The 21,552-nt window shown below is 32.3% G+C and overlaps 2 protein-coding genes across 17 annotated transcripts; one reads left to right on the plus strand and one right to left on the minus strand.

Annotated features, from left to right (window-relative positions):
- Window positions 1-1,189: 1,189 nt before the first annotated feature.
- LOC108192331 (replication factor A protein 1) lies at window positions 1,190-7,791 on the plus strand. Its single transcript, XM_017372361.2, has 12 exons — window positions 1,190-1,267; window positions 1,351-1,642; window positions 1,776-1,872; window positions 1,973-2,094; window positions 2,209-2,290; window positions 2,409-2,544; window positions 2,657-2,817; window positions 2,899-3,007; window positions 3,097-3,300; window positions 3,380-3,432; window positions 7,513-7,633; window positions 7,780-7,791. Exons 1-12 carry the CDS (start codon window positions 1,190-1,192, stop codon window positions 7,789-7,791), a joined length of 1,467 nt encoding a protein of 488 aa, XP_017227850.2.
- Window positions 7,792-14,232: 6,441 nt separating this feature from the next.
- Window positions 14,233-21,166, minus strand: LOC108203443 (ubiquitin C-terminal hydrolase 13-like). Of its 16 annotated transcripts, none has more exons than XR_010291605.1 (9): window positions 20,673-21,166; window positions 18,271-18,868; window positions 17,970-18,019; window positions 17,838-17,873; window positions 17,567-17,623; window positions 16,371-16,428; window positions 16,098-16,167; window positions 14,701-15,400; window positions 14,233-14,566 (listed from the first exon to the last, which is right to left on the minus strand). XR_010291605.1 is itself a non-coding variant. In XM_064092733.1 (8 exons), the coding sequence occupies exons 1-7, from the start codon at window positions 18,120-18,122 to the stop codon at window positions 14,727-14,729; spliced, it is 414 nt and encodes a 137-aa protein (XP_063948803.1). In that variant the 5' UTR covers window positions 18,123-18,263; the 3' UTR covers window positions 14,233-14,566; window positions 14,701-14,726. The 16 variants fall into 16 exon arrangements, 1 of the variants encoding a protein (XP_063948803.1); XR_010291600.1 differs by adding an exon at window positions 15,529-15,653 and having other exon boundaries at window positions 14,701-15,397; window positions 17,838-18,019; XR_010291598.1 differs by adding an exon at window positions 15,529-15,653 and having other exon boundaries at window positions 17,838-18,019.
- Between the last annotated feature and the right edge of the window lie 386 nt (window positions 21,167-21,552).

The following is a 21,552-nucleotide window of genomic DNA, read 5'->3' on the forward strand; positions in this document are numbered from 1 at the left end:
ACTAAATGAAACAACATAAATTTGCTGGAATGATCAAAACACTGATTTAAATCTTTTTCTAAATTATTATTTCATAGTTTATCACATGTGCTTCATATACTTGATTGTTTGAGTTGATTAGTGGAGGATATGATTATTTTTTCCCGTGTTTTGGACAAACTATGAAGTAAAACAGTACACAATACGAAATGATATAATATGATCAAACTGTACACAATACGATAGAATCATCAAAACACTAATTTAAATCCTTACCTAAATATTAAATTAAATATTAATAGTAATAATTTCACAATTTCGCACATATACTTGATTATTTGATTTGCTTAATGCACAATATGATTAGAATTCATCTGATTTGAACAAAATATGAAGCAAAATATTATATAATATGGTACATGATTTCTTATGATATGATTGCTGCAAAATTTGATATGATATTAAAATTATCAAATATGAAAAAGATATCTGATATCTATTTGAACAAAGTATGAAGTACAATATTATATTATATGATATGATATCATACATGATATGATAAAATTAGTGTAAAATTTGAACTAATATTAACAAAATCAGGCAAATGAATACGTGATCTTCACGAGTTCAAGTAATCAATATAATAGACTTTTACGAGTTACCAGAATACTTTAATTCATCATGTATACCAAAGTTAATTTCCTTTTTTAATATTAACAAATATTATTTGAATTAACTATTAACTATTATTCCTCTCTAATAAAAATCAGTATCCTAATAACAATTTTTTTCCCTTGATTATAATAACACCTTAATCTTTGGGAACCAGATATTTACAAAACTTTCCCACGTCTCCATGATTCAATCATCTCCTTGATTATAGGTAAGCAGAGCGTGGTTATCAGTTGGTGGAGATAATGCAAAAACTACACACCCATATCAGCTTATATATACGGCATTCTACCACATTGGGAACGCAGCTCACCTCTTTCACTCAGCTACTACGCAAAAATCTGAAATAGCTAACAGGTGCCATCTTCGCACTTCAGTTTATCTTAATGTTATGTTGTTGTCTCTGTTTTTAGTTTGTTCATGCAATTGTTAATGAGTTTTTTTTTGCCTCTGTATCAAATCTGGAAGCATGTTTACCCAACTGTCCGCTCTCGATTGTTCGAAGACAGCCTGGAGAATCAAGGTTAGGGTGACGAGGATGTGGCCCTCCATCTCGAACGCGTCAACTGGAAGCGATGGACTCAAGGGATACAATCTGATCTTGCTAGATGACGATGTAAGTGTGATTTTATGAAGTTTACATTTACGCACGCCAACTGTTTGTATTAACTTCGATCATTGCCTTTCTACAACTCACAGGACTGTCATGTGCATGCATTCATATATGCGGATAGTTGGAAATCACTTGCTGATAAGATTGATGAAGAATGTGTCTATGTCATAACTAATTTTTACACAAAGAAAGCAATTGGGTCACTTAAACCTGTTTCATCCCCTATCCTTATCAATTTCTCGCATTCAACAACGGTGGAAAAGGTTGAGGAGGACGATTTTATGATCCCAAGGCACAAGTTTGAGTTTGGTGATTTGGGAGACTTATTTGGCATTGCAACTGCCAACACCAACACTGAATATCCTGAGTTCTCAACAGGTTGTTTTATCCGTATTCAACAATATTGATTGTTGTTTTCTTTTTACTCTGATAGTTTCTAATATCGACAATAATGTGCAAAGTTAGAGATTGCAGCTAGCTTGATTTATTATTGGTCTAATTTACATGTCAGACGTGATTGGTGTCCTTGAAGATTATGAGGGATTGGCCAAAATTAAGACTGTGCACGGAGACAGGAACATTGTCAGGTTCAGACTCACCGATGGCAGGTCGTTATACAACACTATATTACTATGTCTTGGGCTTTCAATTTTTTATTTAAATCTTTTGCATCAGATAGTCATATGGTCATCTTTATTTGCCCTTCAGACATCCTCCAAGAGTCACCGTATGGGGACCACTTGCTGTTGCTACTGATACTGCCTACAAAGCTTGTGCTGCTCGGCCAATCATAATTATTATGGCCAGTGTTAAAATGAAAACCTTTCTTGGTAATTTACTAATTATCCTTTACATATTGCTAAGTGTGTGGCTTAATTTAAATGCACAGCCTTATGCATATATGCACCAGATGATTGAATATTTCTAAACAATTTACTGTGCAGACTATGTCCAGATAAACACAGTCCCTTCGACTAAGATTTATCTGAACTTGGACAATGAGGTTGTGTCTGCAATGAGACAAAGGTACACTACAAGCTTCTAACTTTTCTAATTTTGGTATATGCAATATGCATTGACATAGATGTCCAAAATTTAATTCAAGCATTACAATCTGCCTTAAGACTATGACTGACTATTACAGGCTTGATGAGGAAGGATATGTTCCTTCAGAAAAGACGCTCTCTTCCACGTCTTCAGCAGTATTAATTCCTCCTCCCATAATTGAAACCATTACTTTGAAGCAATTAAGTGAGAAGACAAAATATGAATTTCTGAAGGTATTCTTGCTAAGTTTATATTCATGACGATGTTTGTAGCTTATCACGGATATTGTTATTGTTTATAAGCCATTACGCTGGTAAAGTAATTTCATGTTTTGTTTTTATGTAGAGTATGTTCCTCTGCAAAGTGAAGGTTAAAAATATTGAGGAGAGTGAAAACTGGTGGTATGACTGTTGCCACAGAAGTAATTGCAATGAAGAAGTTTCCAAAGTTGAAGGGAAATTTAGGTGCTTCAAGTGTCACAGAAACTACCCGATTCCACAAAAAAGGTGCTTTAACAAATTGGCATTCATATATTCGTGTGAAGCAGCTTGCATAAAATTTTAAATAAAATGTGATTTTAAACATAGGTATCGTATTGCTGTGTTGGCTGAGGATGAAACAGAAGCTTTTAGCATGGTTCTCCTGGACAGGGCTGTTAAGAGAATTGTTGGGAAGCTGATTGCTGAAAGGATTGATGTATTCCTTCCTTGATCTTAATTTCTTTGTCAATTTGTGATTATCAACTTGGGTTTACTAATTTTTTTTTACATTTTCTGTGTTACTAGAATCAAGCAACTTTGACAGATTATCCGGATGAGTTGAAGGCAATAAATGGGAAAGATCTAAGTTTTAAGATTGAGCTTAATGAAGATAATATTCTCCTCAAGAGTGTTGTGTACATCGTTACTGATGCTTTTGACTCTGAAATCACGGCTTCATCGAAATCCGAGGCTACTAATTCTGATGTGGAAGTCACTGGCTTCATAAATGTTAGTTTTCTAAATTTTTCCATAAACTATATTGTCATTGAAGCATGTTAAATATATTATGTGTTGCTTTTTTTTTCAGAACAAGGATGGAGATGATGTTCAAAACGACAGGACCACACCGGACACAGCCAAGTCAAGCACCAAAAAAATCAAAATGGTTGATTTTCTTTCTTTCTTTTTTTTTGCAAATTTATTTATATTGACTGTATTGTCATTGTAACCCTCTATTCCTACAATAAAACAAGTGAGGAACATTGCACTCGAAGTGGCAGGCGTTTGTTTTCAGTGATTTGTTTATCTCTTTTGCATTTGAATAAAGCGAGTGTTGTTTCCCTACAATGCTTGATGAAGTGTAGACACGACTTTCTTTTGTGTTTGATTCCTGCGTGCACTACTAGAAAAACGTTAATAAACATCGGTTAAACACCGATGTCTATGAAAAACAAAAAACGATGTCTTTGTGGGCGATGTTAAAGGTCCCCCCATTTAACATCGGTTTTAAACTGATGTAAAAGATGACAATGACATCGTTTTTTCAGTTGTAAACTGATATCTATCTCTTGATGTTAAATTTTTAATGCACATCTATAATTTATATATTACTATAATATGATAGTTTTATCAATTTAAAGATATGCAAGACAAGCAAAAATCTTCCATTTTCCTTATAAAGTGATGTTACTAACATCTCTCACATCAGTTTTCGAAATAAACCGATGTTAGTAGAGCTTTTAACATCGTTTCTTAAGCTAGAACTAATGTCTCTGTAGAAGGCACTGATGTCTATGAAAATTAATAACATCATTTCCTTTTTATACACTGTTGTGTAAAGTCATATTAATTTAACATTATTACTTCCTTTTAAAATCGGTTTCTTTGTAATAAATGATGTCTGATTACCTGCTTTTTTTATGCGAATTTTGAAAAAAGAGGTGCCAAAAACATTACCAAAACCAAAATACTGCAAATCAAACAACCAAATTAACATTCAAATAATCTCCAAATATATACCAATTGTCATATTCTCCTAATCAACTTCTAGTACACATCCAAACATCCACGAGCATCCAAATTAACATCCACTAATCTCCAAATATCATCCACACTAATATATCCCAACATAGTAATACTAAACCATCAACATCAACTACTACTACTTGACATTCATCCATGATCTTTTCTAACTGTATTAGCTACAATATCCGAAAAAATGCAGGCGAAATAGAGCACATGATCGCCTCGGCACGTCCATGGGCTGGCTGGGGAAAGCAAGGCCCTGTCACATATAATTGGCACAGTGCTCATTAGCCACCATGCAGTTCCTAAATGCACCAATGCTGATAATAGAGAACTAACTACCTGAATAATAATATCGTTATGTATAGATCAATGTGCTGATGAATTAGCCACATATTAGCCACATGGTAACCTGGATACAAGTAACCAATGATATACTCTGTGATCACATTCAGGCCTGGAGTCTGTGGATGACGAAAAGATTTAGGAATAAAAACAATTTTAATATCATTAACTTAAAGAATATCAAGTGTTCATAGATAAAAGCTGATCTCTCATAAAAACTTAGAATGTACACACTCGGTCAGGCAAGAAGCAATTACATGTAATTACTATATACTGCAAACATTAAAATATATCTTTTGCAGCTAAGATGGTGGTAAACTTTGCTTTGGTCCTTGAGGACAAGGGTTAAATCCCTTGCTTTGTCATTATTTTATTTTTTTCAAAATTTCTCATCCATGCTTTGAACTCTTGTATATGCATATTTTTCTGAGAATTTTTCTTTCTAGCATTAACAGAACACTTCTAGATGCAATTTTTTTCTTAAAATTTTTCATTCTTTAGCTTTGTAGTAGAAGCAAACCTGCCAAATAAATAATCCCAGACTATAAAAATTGTATTGATTTTGTTAATAACTATTTTGGCCCATCACTGTTTACAAGTCTACCGCAACAAATGCGTTATAAGTATATCTAAATATGTATAAACAACTTTCAGGGCACAATAAGTAAAATGTTACATAGAGTGATGGCGTGATACCTGATTAGTCGTGGCAGTGATGATCCCAATAGGTATGGTGAAAAAGATGGCAATGCCACATGCTAGCAATTTTCTTCCATGATATTCTCCACAAACTTGCAAAACCACAAGATATAGGGTATTGAAAAAAGTATAATCTGATTCACCAAAAAGATAATGTAAGATTAACTTGAAAGTTCAATTTACCTTCCAGAAAAAGATAATGAGCAATTATGTAGTTTTTATGTTAGTTATACACTTGCTCTCTTGTCAATTGGCTTTTATGTGCAAGCTAATATAAGTTTTGAACAAGATCCCTTGTGATATGCAGAAAAATCAGGACTAATTCAAAAATGACTTAAAAGTGACTTGTTTATTAAAATTTATTTCCTTATAACAAAACAGGTGACCCCTAACACAAACATTGAGATACTTGTAACTTGCAAAATACCTGAAAAGCGAGACCTGTACAAGATTTTGCGGCCACCACATAGCAGCCAGCTCCACCAAGTACCTCCTAAAAATCCCTTCCCATCCAAACCCCCAACACTTGAGTCGTGACAATCACAATCAACGACACCCAAAACGTCAGCTCCTTCTTATAAAACACCTTCACTGCACTAACAATATGAATAGCATACGGATTCCCCGCACCAGAGCTGGCAAAATAGTAATTAGCACATGCTCCTTTACATTACACTACACTAACAATAACCAATTCAAACTTAGATTAACATGAAAACATGAAAATATGCTCAATAAAATTACTACTAACAACAATAATATGCTCAACATTATATTATTACATCTGAACTGCAACATGAGAAATTTAAAAATTAGGACATGCTCTGTAACATGCACAATAAGAACAATCACTCAACTAATTACAAATTTAAAAATTAGGGTTTCAAACTGAAACCCCCAATTCTAAAATTAGGGTTTAAAACTTACCCAATTCAAGCTTTAACCTCCGAATTAGCTCTAAACTCCCACTTGAACTCCGATTGGAACTCCGACTTGAGCTCCGACGACCCTTTAACCTTCAACTTACCTCTAAACTCTAACCCTTTAACCTTGAACTCCCGACTGTAACTTCGACGGAGAGAGAGCTAGAGAGACAGCCCAGAGAGAGAGCGCTTCCACCAGAGAGAGAGAGAGAGCAGCTCCGACCATACAGAGAGAGAGAGTGACGAGCGAGGAGAGGAGATGAGACTGATGTTTTTGTTTTTATGTTTTAGTTTTAAGTTTTATGTTTTAAGTTTTAAGTTTTATGTTTTTGATTATAATTTTTATTTATTTTTAATTACAAGATGCACATTGAAAAGAAAAGAGCGGGGGTGGGAAATTTTGCTAAGGCAAAAAACAGGGGGGAATTTTTAAGAGGGAATAAATATTTGGCTAAGGGGGAAAAACGGGGAAGGCGCGCTTGTTAATTTTTTAAAACAGACTTATAACATCGGTTTGACTAAACCCCCGATGTTTATATTAACAAAAGACATCGCTCGTTAAAAACTGATGTGGAAAACACTGTTTACATCGGCTGCAAGAGCAACCGATGTCTAAGGGGCGATGTCTATTCTACTTTTTCTAGTAGTGGTGTTTAAGGATTTTCAATTTTCAATGATGTTGGTTTATGAAACTATTTACATTTTTTCCTACACACTGCTCCATTCTGTCTACACTTATTTGTGTAGTTTACAATGCTTTGTGTGATGTGCTTTTGGTGTGAAGAAATTAACTATTTACATGTTCTTTGCGATAAGTAATTTATTCTTCTGATATGTGTTTACAAATTGATTGTGTAAATGTTATATATTTGAGTCATTGCTTGATGGCCGGTTTAAATCTATTGGAATTTAACGGAACATGCGTATTTATCGTGTCCGAAGCACGGCAAAAATATTTTTATATTCATCTTGGCTGTCAAAATTACCAATTACCAATGTGGAAGCAAATGGGATCTTCTGGCACATTAGCTGCATAGGATCTGCAGAAGAATGTTGTAAAGAATAGGGGAAATACATGTGCAGTTGTGGTTTCAATATCACAGTAGCAGAAAAAAGGTATATCTTCTTATAATTTGAAATTGGTTTGATTTCACAAATGTTACTTAAAGCCTGCATGCTATCTCAATCTGATTTTACTATCTTCCTCTTCTACCATTGTTTGTCCTAGGTACAAATTCGTTGTTCTCGCTGGAGACCAAACAGAAGCACTGTTGTTTTTTCTTTTCAGCACGGCTTCTAGACGCATCATTGGACAGAGGGCAACCAAGCTTGCTTTTGATAATCTACAGGTCTGTCTGGAACACCAAACTGCTGCATATCAACTGCAAAATAGATTCATTTGAGATTGTATGTTAAATCATTCATTATGTTAAGTAGTTTATGTTAAATGCAACCGGATATTATAATTACTAATGAAATCTTTTCATCTCTGCAGGAAGATTCATGAATACTTCCTGGACTGGTTAGCTTGGATTTAGCAGAAGTAGTATGTTTAGGACAAAGCTTTTTCTTTGTTTGTGAATGTAATGTTAACTTAGGGACTTCGTTGTGAAGTTTAGGAATATTGCTTTGTTCCTCTCCTTCTAAATTGGATTAGTCTCACAACTTTGATTTGTTAATTCCATCTATTATGCACTCTATTTACTGTACTTTATAAGTGTTAATATATTTTTAAATCGGCATATTAATTTATGATTGTGATACCTGTTTATAAATTATTTATCTGCTGCTTATTACGAGAAGTAGTTTGTATTCGTAATATCCGTTACTGATATATTTTTTGGTCATCATCGAAAATCGGTTGAAATTTATAAAAAATTGAATGTAACTTGAATAATTTCCGTGTGCGAAGCACGGGCAAAAAGCTAGTCCAGAAATAAAAACTGAAGTGGGTAAATGGGTTAACTGGTTAACGGGTAGATGGATCAGGCAAAATGATGGGTATTTTTTGGAGTATTTTTGGGGCCTTCACTAGCATGCATTAAAAATATATGGATATTGATTTTAATAACAATAATATTTGTTATTATTATTTTTTTTATAATTAATGGATTGTATTTGTTTTAGGTGACGTGGTCTTACAAGTTGGGACGTTTTCTTTTCGATCATTGAGTTTTATTGTCTAAACTTCCGGAGACATTTTCATGTCTTTCGGTTAGATAATAAACTTTTTGAATGAAGGAAACTCCTCAGAGTATTGGTGTATCTCGTTACGGGCAAGTGAATTTTCCGTCAAAAAAAACAAGCTAAAAAAACTAACGATAAAAAATTAAAATTTTATAACGAGACAATATTATAACATACTGTATCAAAGTAATAATCATCTAATGTTTTAAATTAACAATAAAAAACTAAGACATTGAAATACTATATGATTGATATGAAAATTAAAAGGGTAAGCCACATCAAAAGCGTCAGAATTTTTCTAAGTACAATTATAAGATTAGTAGTTCAATTGATGCTTTTATAATAGGGAAAATAGATTTTTTTGCCATCCAACTTATTATTTGTTTAGAAACCTACTACTGAACTATAATTTTTTTCCTTTTTGTCACTAATGTTAGGTTCGGACTTTTTTTTGTCACTAACGTTAGGTTCGGATTTGATTATTAACACTATGTTATTTTTTTAGTATTATTAAAATATAGTGTTAGCCTGCAATATAATGGCGATCTGATATTTTTTATATCTTTATGTAGTGTCCTAGGTAGTTTATCTTGGAGGACGAGAGTTGGACACGCATTTTGAGACTCCAAAAAATTTCAAAAATTATTTTTTTTTCTTGAATAAAATTTAATGTTGGTTTTTTTTTCCCTTAAAAATACGTTGGATTTTTTTTGTCACTAACGTTATGTTTTGATTTGATTATCAACAATATGTTATTTTTTTAGCATTATAAAAACATAGTGGTAGTCTGCAATATTATGGTAATATGATATGTGTCTATAACATTATATACAGTCGTCTATATGTCCCTTAGCTAGTTTACCTTGAAGTACGAGAGTTTAACAGGCATTTCAAGAACCTAAAAAATTTTGTTTTATGAATTATTTTAAGACTCCACAAAAATATAGTATCACTTGACTTTATAGTTCTTTACCACTACTGGTCACGTACGTATTTTAAGGTTCCCACTTTTTATAAATATAGTTCCATAAGTTAATTTTGAGATTTCCTTTCTGAGTAAAAAAAATCTGTACTCTCGTCCTCTAAGATAAACTACCTAGGACACATATGGAGTACTACATATAAAGATATAGACACAGATCACTATTATATTGCAGACTACTGAAAAATAGATTTCTGAAAAATATCATTTAGATGGTCGGAAAATTTAATAAAAGTATGATTTTAATTAAATATAATAAAATTTCCCAAAATGCCCCTTCAAAAGTTAACGGGAACGGCAGAAGATAACGGAAAGGGTGCAAAGTGTCTACGGGTTAAAAGTAAGGGGCTGCATAGTGTTTATTCCAAAACTATTAGGTGCAATGTGCAACATACTGAAATCAAAGGGGTGCCAAATGCAATTAAATCTAAAAAGAATAACATAGTGTTAATAATCAAATCCGAACCTAACGTTAGTGACAAAAAAAAAATCCGAACCTAACATTAGTGGCAAAAAAGAAAAAAATTATAGTTCAGTGGTAGGTTTCTAAACAAATAATAAGTTGAATGGCAAAAAAATCTATTTTCCCTTTATAATAAAATAAAATACGAGTCTTTTTACCTACAACATATGCTTCAATTTCTATTTATACAAAGTGTGTGCAACATATGCTAAAAAAGAATGTGTTAATGATCTGCCCCATCATGTATCACTTAACTATTACACAAACGTACATTCAAAAAAAGAAAGAAATAAAGATAAAACAACGCGGAGCACACATCTTCTCTAATCATGATTCAGGATATCGTAATTCACATATCAAGAACAAGTTTTCATCAAAATCATGGTTATATTAGATGAAATAATTTAATAATTTTTAACAATAAATTACAGATACTTTTAATGAGGTATAATATATTTAAAAACGTTTTACAGATATCAGTAATAATTATCGAATTTTTATATTTTTTTCAACGTTTTTTTTTAATTTTTAACGGATTCCGTTAAAGTCAACGGGTACTTAACGGTGCAGTGACCTAAATACAAACTTTTATTAGTTCAGTGAGTTGACTGCAAGTTAAATCTAGTTTAGTGATCAGTTTGCAAACTTTTTGAGTTCAATGACCCAACTGCAAGTTGGTCATGAGTTCAGTGATCTGTTTGCCTATTAACCCATTTAAAATCTAAAAATTTCAGTATTAGTTTCAAATATAATTTTGAACATGTTGATAATATGATAGTGGCTTTTTTATCCTAACGAATTTGAATATAGAAAAATCAGGCCAAATGTAATTTTTGATCCATAAATTTGTTTTTTAAATATAATACTTATTACTATTAATACTATTAGGTTGCAAACATTACATTTCATATTTACATATTTTTTCAAAAAATAAAACGTAATAATTATGCTCGAAATAATATGATGACAATTGACACACGGATATTATTTAAAACACAACAGAAACTAGAGGGGCCCGGGCTTATATGCTGATTCTATAGAAGAGTTGAAAAATATTAATTTATACAATCACTCGACTTTCTTCGTAAATCCATGATTTTCCATTTTTACCATTATATATGTCACTATCTATACTATACTATACTCCCTCTGTCCCGTTGAATTGTATACAGTTTTTTTTAGGACGTCCCATCAATTGTATACATACCAAAAATAGTAAGTTTTTATAATATAAAACAAATTTTCTATGGTGTGCCCATGGGCACACAATGGTCACTAACTCTCATGAAAATACTAGCTTTTGATTGGTGGATGAGTAATAAATGTTAATGGCCCCCCTGCATTCACACAAATTCCACCAATCAAAACAAGCCTTTTTCATGAAAGTACGTGCTTATTGTGTGCCCCCGGGCACACATTAGAAAGACCGAATATAAAAACTTAACTACACCCGCTACTTTCTTCCACTACACTCACTTTATACCTTTAGTAGTTCCCACCACTTTACTCACACTACACTCATTTTACACATTAAATATTAATCGGTCCTACCACTTCACCCACTTTTCTTAGTTTTCATCACTAAATTACACTTTTTCTTAACCTCTGTGCCACTCCCTATGTGGATACTACTCACCGGGACGGAGTGAGTAATATAATCAGACAACATGGGTATAATTTGTAGTCCACATTTTTAGTTATATTTAACATGAGTATAATTTGTAGTTTACATTTTTAGTTATATATATTTTTTGGTTTTGTACTCTTCCACCAAAACTACAAGTCTACAACATGTGGACGTCTATTACTCATATATTGTTAAATAGTTTTAAATATTAAAAACACTCGTGACAATACATTATCATATGCTCCCTCTATTTTTTATTATTTGACGTTTTGACTTTTGGCACATATTTTTAGGTGAGTTGACCGGATAGTAAAAATTATTATTTTTGATTGAATTTTTTTGTAAATTAAAATTTTGATTATATATTTTAATTCAGAAAAAGAAAATTTAAAAAATAATATTTTTAACTATTCGGTCAAAGCACTTAAAAATACGTGCCCAAAGTCAAAGCGTCAAATATTAAAAAACAGAGGGAGAAATATTTTGTACAAACAATTATAATGATATTATACATAAAATTATAAATTTTCAATTTTGAATATTTTTTTAACAAAAATTTATATAACTTTTTTTTTAACTATAATGTGTTCTATTTCAATACAAATACTAACTGTCGTTTTTTTAAATTTTCGTGAGAACGTATAATCAGTTGATTAATATAATTTAATTAAAATTCAACTCATTAATACTAAAATATTAATAAAATGATGTTAGAATTTTAAATAATAAATTACGAATTGTATATGCACCCTTGCGAAGGCATATATAACTAGTTGAGTATAAAAATTATATTAGTGATTAAATATTAAAATTTGTAGAACAAAACAAATTTGTGCCGGCCTATAAAAATTATATTAATGATTTTGTAGAATAAAATAAATTTTATATTATAAATATATCGACGCAATACCAACACTAATATATATTATATTCTCATGCTGCTGAGATTGATTTCTCATTTTGAAAGCTCTTTTCCCTGTCTTTTGCTTGTAGGCCTGCGGAAATAGAGTGCTGAGAAGGGAATATGAATGGGAACATTAGAACAGCACATACAGGGCCGTGGCCACCGTAAAAGAATTTGTAGTCTCCTGAAGTCTAGTATACTTTGCAGTGAAGAGAAGAAAGAGGCAGAATAGAGGCATAGATGAAATACAGCTATATTGATACTAGTATTTATGCCCGCGTTGCTGGGCTTTGAATCTTGAAAAAAAAATTATCGACAAAGTAACTTGGACATTTAGCAATTGAATCGTGCTGAGCACCATATAGCATTGTAATATGATATAGGGATTACAGAAAGTGGAATATTAATTCATAAATATAATTTCTAAGATATTCTCGGGTGAGCCAGGATCGAACTCAGGACCTGGAACAACCGAGCTCAGCTCTTTACAAACTTAGTTGTGAAGCAAAAAAATTCTAAAAACCAAAGACCCTTATCATTAATGCATTTTATCAAACACCTCATTAATAATTCATTTCATAAATAATTTATCGTTATAAGTATGACACTGACAAAAAATACTGATAACATAAAAAATTATCATGTGATATATATAATTTTACTATAACCAAAATATATTAGTTTCAACAACTTCTCGGCATCGCCTTCGCCGATACCTCGACTTATATCAATTAACACCTATAAAATCATATTCAAATAAATTCATAAAAATACATTAATTATATTTAAAAAGTGTAATATAAAGATAATATTCAATTTTTTTACAAAATGCTAATATATCGCAAATTTATACAATTAATATTGTTTATATATCATAATAAGATAAAATGAGCCATTTGGATTATCTAAAAAAAGTGCTTATAACTTCTATTTATGATGTTAACTATAAACCAAAACAAATTTTCTAAGATATTCTTGTGTGAGTCGAACCCAGGACCTGGGGCGACAGAATAAACTCGACCTGGGGCGACAGAATAAACTCTTAAGCAGTATGTTATCCAAAACTGTATATATGAAGCAAAAAAGATTCTAAGATCAAAGACCCTTATTATAAATGCATTTCATCAAACACGTCATTAATAATTCATTTCATAAATGATTTATCGTTATAAGTATGACACTGTCAATAAATATTGATAACATAAATAATTATCATGTGGTATATATAATTTTATTATAACAAAAATATAATTTTAATTTCAACAACTTCTCGGCATCGCTTTCGGCGATACCTCGACTTCTATCTATTAACACATATAAATTCATTTTAAAATAAATTCAATTTTAAAAGATACAATTAAAATTGTTTATATATCATAATAAGATACAATGAGCCATTTAGATTATCTCAAAAAAAAAAAAAGAAGATGCTTATAGCTTCTATTCGAGATGTTAACTATAAACCAAAATAAAATTTCTAAGATATTCTTGGGTGAGCGAACCCTGGAACGACAGAGGATAAACTCTTAAGCACTAAATTATCCAAAACTGTATGAAGCCAAAAAATTCTAAGATCCAAAGACCCTTATTATAAATGCATTTCATCAAACGCGTCGTTAATAATTCATTTCATAAAAGAAGAAGAATAAGAAAATTTACATTAGAGAACTGATAAGATTAATAGAATGTCAAGTAAATGAAACTATTGTCCAATCTTACGTGGGAAGAGAATGCAGGTTTAAACTTCGGCAAGTAATTCCATATTATGTACATATACGTCGAGTAGAATTTAACCCTCTTTTAATCTCCAGAGAACAAACATATTTTTCTAACAAATTTAATTCATATTCCAATAGCCAGAGGACAGAAAATGTTTAAATTGCTCAAATACAATTTTCCACACTAAAATTGAGCTAAAGGCAATACTATGTTTAATAGTTCCAGTCTTAAGAAGTAGGCTCCTCCTCACAGCATGAGTAGCATGATATAGGTTCTTTTCTGTCTTCACAACTTCCGTTTATACTAAAACTGGCTTTGATATGTGATTCTGCTATCACTCCGTCTCAATTGACCATTAGCTTAAGAGTCCTTGTCCATTGCCAAATGCACCACCATATAACTAGAGTAAATACACCCCATCATAAAAACCAACTTATTTCACATATATCATCAAAAATGTAATATTAATAACATGCTTGCATTATCTCCCCCATCAGCAAAGCATTTTAATAAACATCCAACAAATAAACCAACCTCATATCATCTGATACAGCAAAAATTTATAGTTTGCAGCAAAGCTCTTTAGGAGTATTGTTAGGCTGCTCCAACCCAAGATATTGCTTCCAAGCACCATACACGTCCCTTCTCTACACATACCAACATCTAAATTTTAGCCGGGTCAAGTTTTAGCAATCATCTTCTCTCCAAAAATTTGACCCATTTAACAATTACATGTTTCACTCAAATTTACATTCTTTACAGGGGTGTTGCTTATATATTAAAATTAAACACTCAAATTAAGAAAAAAAAAATTGTGCACTGGAAACGGCTAGATACAATATCCGAGTCCAGCAAATAATCTGGCCTTCCCAGTGATAAGAGCGCAAATTTCCACTGAAACCCCCAGAAAGTACATATACGCAAAAAAGGGTGTTAATTCTCACATTACAAATCAAGTGGAAAAAATTGTTAGATATGGTTGAAAATTAAATATTGAGCAGCCGTGTACAAAGAAATAGATGTACCTTTAGAAACTCCTCGTTGAACCAGCAATTTTTTTTTGAATACACATTTTAACTTCTGCTAAGGTGAAACATGTACAAAGAAATATATGTACCTTTAGAAACTCCTCGTCTGAAACCTGCAATTTCTTTTGAATACGCATTTTAATGCCTGCTAAAGTTTCACCTTCACAGATAACCAAGGAAAATGGTTCCCCGAAGTTTTGTGCCTGCTGTCAAAACCAAACAATGTACATCGCAAATAAATCTCCACATCTAAAAATTGGCTAGAATTATGCAAAATTACGGCCAAAACATCGTAGCAATTATTTTCTTATCTTGTGTATGTGATCTTTGTTACCATTTGATTCTGGGCATCCTCAATCAACTCCCCATTTTCAACTGAGCATTACATGTGACCTTAATACAGGTATAATTTAAGCTAACTATTCAGCTCTTGGTCTAGGATCCTCAGACTTCATTAACCTAAACATCTCAATTACGTGTAAAACAGTAATTAAAATAGTGCCGAGGCTATTATAGCAATGATTGATTTTCTGCAGATATAAAGTCTCAATTACTTGAAAATAAAAAAGGATTTTTTTAATATTACAGAAATTAGTGGTACAAAAGATTAAGATTCACAATTTTCTTGTAGTATTACGAACAATTAAAATGAATTCTGGTATCCTACATTCAAATGATTCTTAGTTGAGGACATACAGGACACTTAAAAGAAAGTGCAGAAAGTGATGCTTCTCCAATTATATGTGTAACAACTCTTTTTTCACCGGACAATGATCTGAGCGGATGAGGTGGTGAACCATCGTATTTTTACACAACATTTGGTCCTTATTAAGTCTTGAGAAGATCATTCGATAATGCGTTAAATGAAGTAACAAACAGCAGCCATAATAAGTTTTAACGAACCTGCAGAGCATCAGTGGCAGAATTTCCTGAGATATTCTCTTTGTCTCCAAATTTCTTGCGCTTCCTAACACTTTTTGGTTTATAACACTTTGTTATATATTATTACACTTTGTTATATATGAAGTGAGTTCATGAAGTAAAAACATTCATCATCCACAACATGACAGAAATTATAGGAAACAATCATTCAGTTTGCAAAAGATTGCAAACTTTAATAGAAACATCAGTGAATAATATAAACAACGATCAGAAGGTGAAAAATAGCAACTAAACCTTGGACCATATCTTCAGAGGTGAACAGGTGTCACGATCTTGTGGAATCCTCTTCAGCCTACAAAATCAGAGGTTTTAGTTAAGCAAATAGGTGAAAAACCAAGTTGTAAAGAACAAAAACAGATTGATGGGTAATCTATTTCATTCACCTACATTTGACATGGTGTGGAAATAAAATTACGCAGCAAGTTGTGTTAGCTATGTAAAAATTAGGAGGAAAAGAAATAGGTAATAAGCACGTACTAATCTACACAATTATTTGAAATTTGAATTGTTAAAATATTGTAAAATATTACAAATTGCAGCTGGTTACTCATCCTTGCAGGCGGCGAGAAATCTTCGCGTGGAAGCTTGCATCTTCTTCTATGCTCTCTTGTACTACTAAGCTACAAACTAATTTGTTTTTTGATTTTGAAATTTGAATTGTTAAAAAAAATGTAAATATTACGAAATGCAGGTGGTTGCTCGTCCTTGCAGGCGGGGAGAAAGCTTCGAGCGGAAGCTTTGCATGAATGTGATTTAAGTATATGAGGATATGAGGATGAATATGTTCAAACTGCATAAATTTTATCAATGTAATATTATATTTGATCTATGATATCAAACAGCAATATTCAAGGTCGATAGTCCTACTATAAGCTTACACGGCTACTATACTTTGCTCATTCCTTTAAAATAACAGCAAAGACAATAAAATAAACATAAAAGAAAAACGGCGACACAGTCAAGCATAAGACACAGATTGTATAGCAAGGAGATATTATGGATCAACTCTATATAGTTTGTCATGTTAAGCTGGTAAACTATATCCAATTTGACATTTTCTTGTGGTTACGGGCATTTATCCCCCCTGAAACCAACTAATTGCTACAAAATTCCACGCATGAAGCTTCCAAATTGTTAGGTCTATATCAATTGCTGCTAGGCTCAGTTTCGGGTATTGTCTAGAATCTTTTCATTGAGCATACACAATTTGGAGTCAAAAACTCATGAAATAGGGTAAAGTCAAAGAATTAAACTAAATCACTCCCTCATGTCTACTCAAATTAGGTAGATCCTTAAGGCTTGTGTTAGTACATCCTCAATAAATTTAAGATTTTATTAATCTACTGGAGGACCATCTCCGTAGAGATATCTAATAGTTGGAGCCAAGATAATACATTTACAACCATTACTTGAGGGTAAGATATTATCACCTTAGATAGGCATCCTCCATTTCTTTCCTTTGCCAGACCAAAGTCGACAAACATAACCTAGAATCAGAAAAAACCATAAATGATGACCCTGCAAAAACTCATTGACCTTAATCTTCAGTTTATACATAACTAACGAAAATATTAGCTTAAGATGCTTCTCTTACACAAACCATTAGACAATACATATGCATCAAAAAATCAAATCAACAAAATTCAAACAATCATCAATTATAATGATCTCAAGAATAAACTGAAAGAAATGTATATATACCTGGTGTATGATTTCAACAAATTCACACATTTCAAACTTCAAAACAAACAAATACGAATAAGATTAGTGGAAATCAGAAGAAATAGATAAATTCTCACAGGATTTTAATCAAGCAGTTATGCTACAACAAACCAAAATCTACTAAATGTAGCAGGACATTGGCTTGTGGAATCCTCTTGAGCCTACAAAATCAGAGGTTTTAGTCAAGCAAGTAGCTGAAAAACCAAGTTGTAAAGAACAAAAACAGATTGGTTGGTTATCTATCTCATTACTAACATTTGACATGTTTTGCAAACTAAAATTACGCAGCAAGTTGTGTTAGCTATGTAATAATTGGGAAGAAAAGAAATAGGTAATAAGCACTAATCTACAAAATAATTTGAAATTTCAAATTTCAAATTTCAAATTTTTAAGCGTCGAGCGGAAGCTTTGCCTTTTCTTCTCTTCACTTCTTTCTTGTGTTCTGTATCTGTAAATGTACATGGGAAAAAGTAGCTGCACGTGTATTAATCTGCAGTATGGAGAGAAGGAAAAACCGGCTACGCGGCAGGCTCCTGTCCATTCAGAAAGTAAGCAACGTAGGTTGGAGCGGTGGCAGGCTTGTAATTAAACTGAACTTTGAAGGGCAATTTCTCAGCATGGGCAGAATACTATAGCAAAGAGGCAACAGGAATTATAATGTACATAGATAGGTTAGCGTGTAAAATCTAAAAAAAATGTGAGAGTGCCATATCTTGAGTGGCATCTGCTATTTTTGGATCATATCAACTCAAGCTTCATTCAAGCTCGATTAACTTACAAAATATTAAATACTGCAAAATAGATACTTTCAAATCCAATCAAACCACATTACAAAATATGTTCCAAGACAATAATATGAAAATTGTTCTTCATCAAAACTAAATATTAATTATAAATCCAAAAGCCACAAAATATCCAACGACAAAAGTCACCAAGTCAGGGGCACACAGAGATTCTACTAGGATGGTCCAAAATCCAAGCACCAAGATATAATGTCCACTGCCAAGATCCTGTAAACAAAAAGAAACATATATTACATAGTACTAGTTCAAACATGGAAGAAAAAGGTAGCAAAATTAATGAAACAAGATATAGGTGATTAAATGAGTGTCCTAATCAGGTAGTTTTGTTGTGAATGACAGAGCTTCTGGTAAAAATATTTAGTCCAAACTCCAGAAGGATGCAGTACTAATTCACTTGTCTGCAACATCTATGAGACGAGAGATCTAGCTAAGAAAGGTCTGTGAGGTGAACAGATTAGGGAAAAAGGCAAGTTTTAGTTGAGTTATATAAAAAGAACGCTGATGATGAATTAACACCCAAAAATTTGTCTGATGAAAGTCCCCTGGTTCAAGTCTAATTAATATCCACCAAGTCATAAACCTCGACCACATCTTTACAAATATAACAAGAGTAAGCTCATGTACATCAGAACCTTTATCATAACCTGCCTACGGCGGTATACATGCACACGGGTATAATTTAATTTTTGTTAATGAAGTCTGACAAAAAAAAGTACAGTACCATATAAGTTCGTACTTGGAACTTCTGGTTCTCAAATTTATACTTTGTCTTTTTCTAGGTTTTGTAAACTAGGAACCACAAAACAGGTCCTCGTGTTTAAATTAAGTCAAAGGGGCGTAGTACTGATGATGCTACTTGAAGGAACACGACTTGTTGTAACCTAACTTTTCCAATTTTTTAGCCAATGAAGGTTCCCTGATACGGAAAGAGTGTAAGAATGTCACAGAAGTACTAATACTAGACTACACGATAGTTTCTTCTATATGTCTTCCTCTCTAAAAGCTAACCTCTGCTCCTCAACAATTTCTTGCATTATCAGGTCTAACTCTTTACTTCTATACACTGTGAAGCTGGTTCCAAGTCCCAACAAATATTACAGTCTTCTGAAATTCACATATGTACATTTGTATAGGGCCATAGGCCATTAAAATTTTTCCAATACAAATATACATATATTAAACAAGTATATATTTTGTGGTTTTACATTGATTCTGACACCAAACTATAATAACTAAATGTCATCATTAACATACAGAATAACAGGTCCTTACAATTTATGCAGATCATCAAAAGTGACCAAGTAGTAAGAAGTATGCCAGAAACCTAGCAATTGCACAATTACATATTGACAAGGAACCAAATTATTTCTTTTGTTAATCCGCAGGGGTAGAAGATCACATTTAAACATAAAAAACTTGGCTAGCAGTCTTGCTTTTACAGTTATGACCTAATACTTACTTCATAAATTTTACTCATTTACTTATGATTATACAGAATATAATAGGAGTGCACTGCCTTTTCCATATTATCAGAACAGGTAACATAATCGTGCTATATAAAGATGAAGAATAGCGACTTCTGAACAACAGACCTAAATGTCAATTTTACTGTACTCAGACGGGTGTGTTTCTCAAAGCAAAAGGACTGCAGCAATCTTGTTGCCAATCTGTAAGAGAATCATACATGCTTTCTTTACTTAATTAAAGTCCAATAGAAGATAGGATATCAAAATTCTTCACCTTTAAAACAGCATAGTAAAGAGCTTATTCCCAAGATTTGAGAGTATATTGCACTCTTCTGAAACATTTTTAAACTACGTTGCATGTTACAACTTTGAAGTGATTAATCACACCACCAAATACATTAAGACCCTGATTATTGAAACAAGATAAAGTTGGTAATATTATAAGCATAAAATTGAATAAAGTGTGCCATCAACAAGAGATGATGTAAAATTAGATAGATAATCGAAATGCATTATAAGTCAAAAGAAAACAAATAGATTCATACCTAGTTATCATTACCAACACCTTCTTCATCATCGCTATCCACCTGAACCAAAGTAGCCCAAATCTTCTTCGAAAGCCCGTACAATTGACACTGATGCTTATTGAAATAACCAATAGGTTTTTTCCCGTGCTTTTCTCTCTTGAAGTTATTTCTGAACTTCGTTCGCAGCCTCTGGATCTTGCCACCAACCTGAGTTTTACTGGCCGGGAAAGACAAGGGCTTAACGAAATCTGTGAAATCAGCGAGATCAGAAGTAGCATCACGGCTTTTCTCCGACTTGTATCTTATCATCGATTTAAGCAACTTTATTTCATCTTTTTGCGTAAAAACCTTCGTTATTATTGGAGCACTTTTCATTACTTCCATCTTTCACAGTAGTACCGCTTAGCCTAGCTTTGGGTCTTATAAATCAGATGATGGCAAGCTGGAGCTCATGGGAACTCAAACGACACACGTATTACTAGCACCGATGCACCTTTTTATAATTCCTCAACTTTTAATTCATAATCCTTGATTGCTTCCCAAAATTTAATTCACAATCCTTAAATTGATACTCCCTTTCATCCTATTTTAAGTGTACTGTTTGACTTTCATCTCATTTTAAGTGTACAGTTTGACTTTTGAATGGTGAAATTGACCAAATTTTGACTGAGATTTACACATATAATATAATTGTTAAAAATAAAAAAAATTATATCATTGTAATATCCTCTGTCGTCCCAGGTCCTGGGTTCGACCCTGGCTCACTCCGAGAGTTTCGTAGAACAGATACTCATTTGTAAGGCTATAAGCCATATTTGTAAAAAAAATAAAAAAATTATATCATTATAAAGTACATACAATAAACTATAAAATGTAATTTTTAGTTTTTTTAAAATAA

Source organism: Daucus carota, chromosome 4 (assembly GCF_001625215.2).
Source record: "Daucus carota subsp. sativus chromosome 4, DH1 v3.0, whole genome shotgun sequence".
NCBI classification, from domain to species: Eukaryota; Viridiplantae; Streptophyta; class Magnoliopsida; order Apiales; family Apiaceae; genus Daucus; species Daucus carota.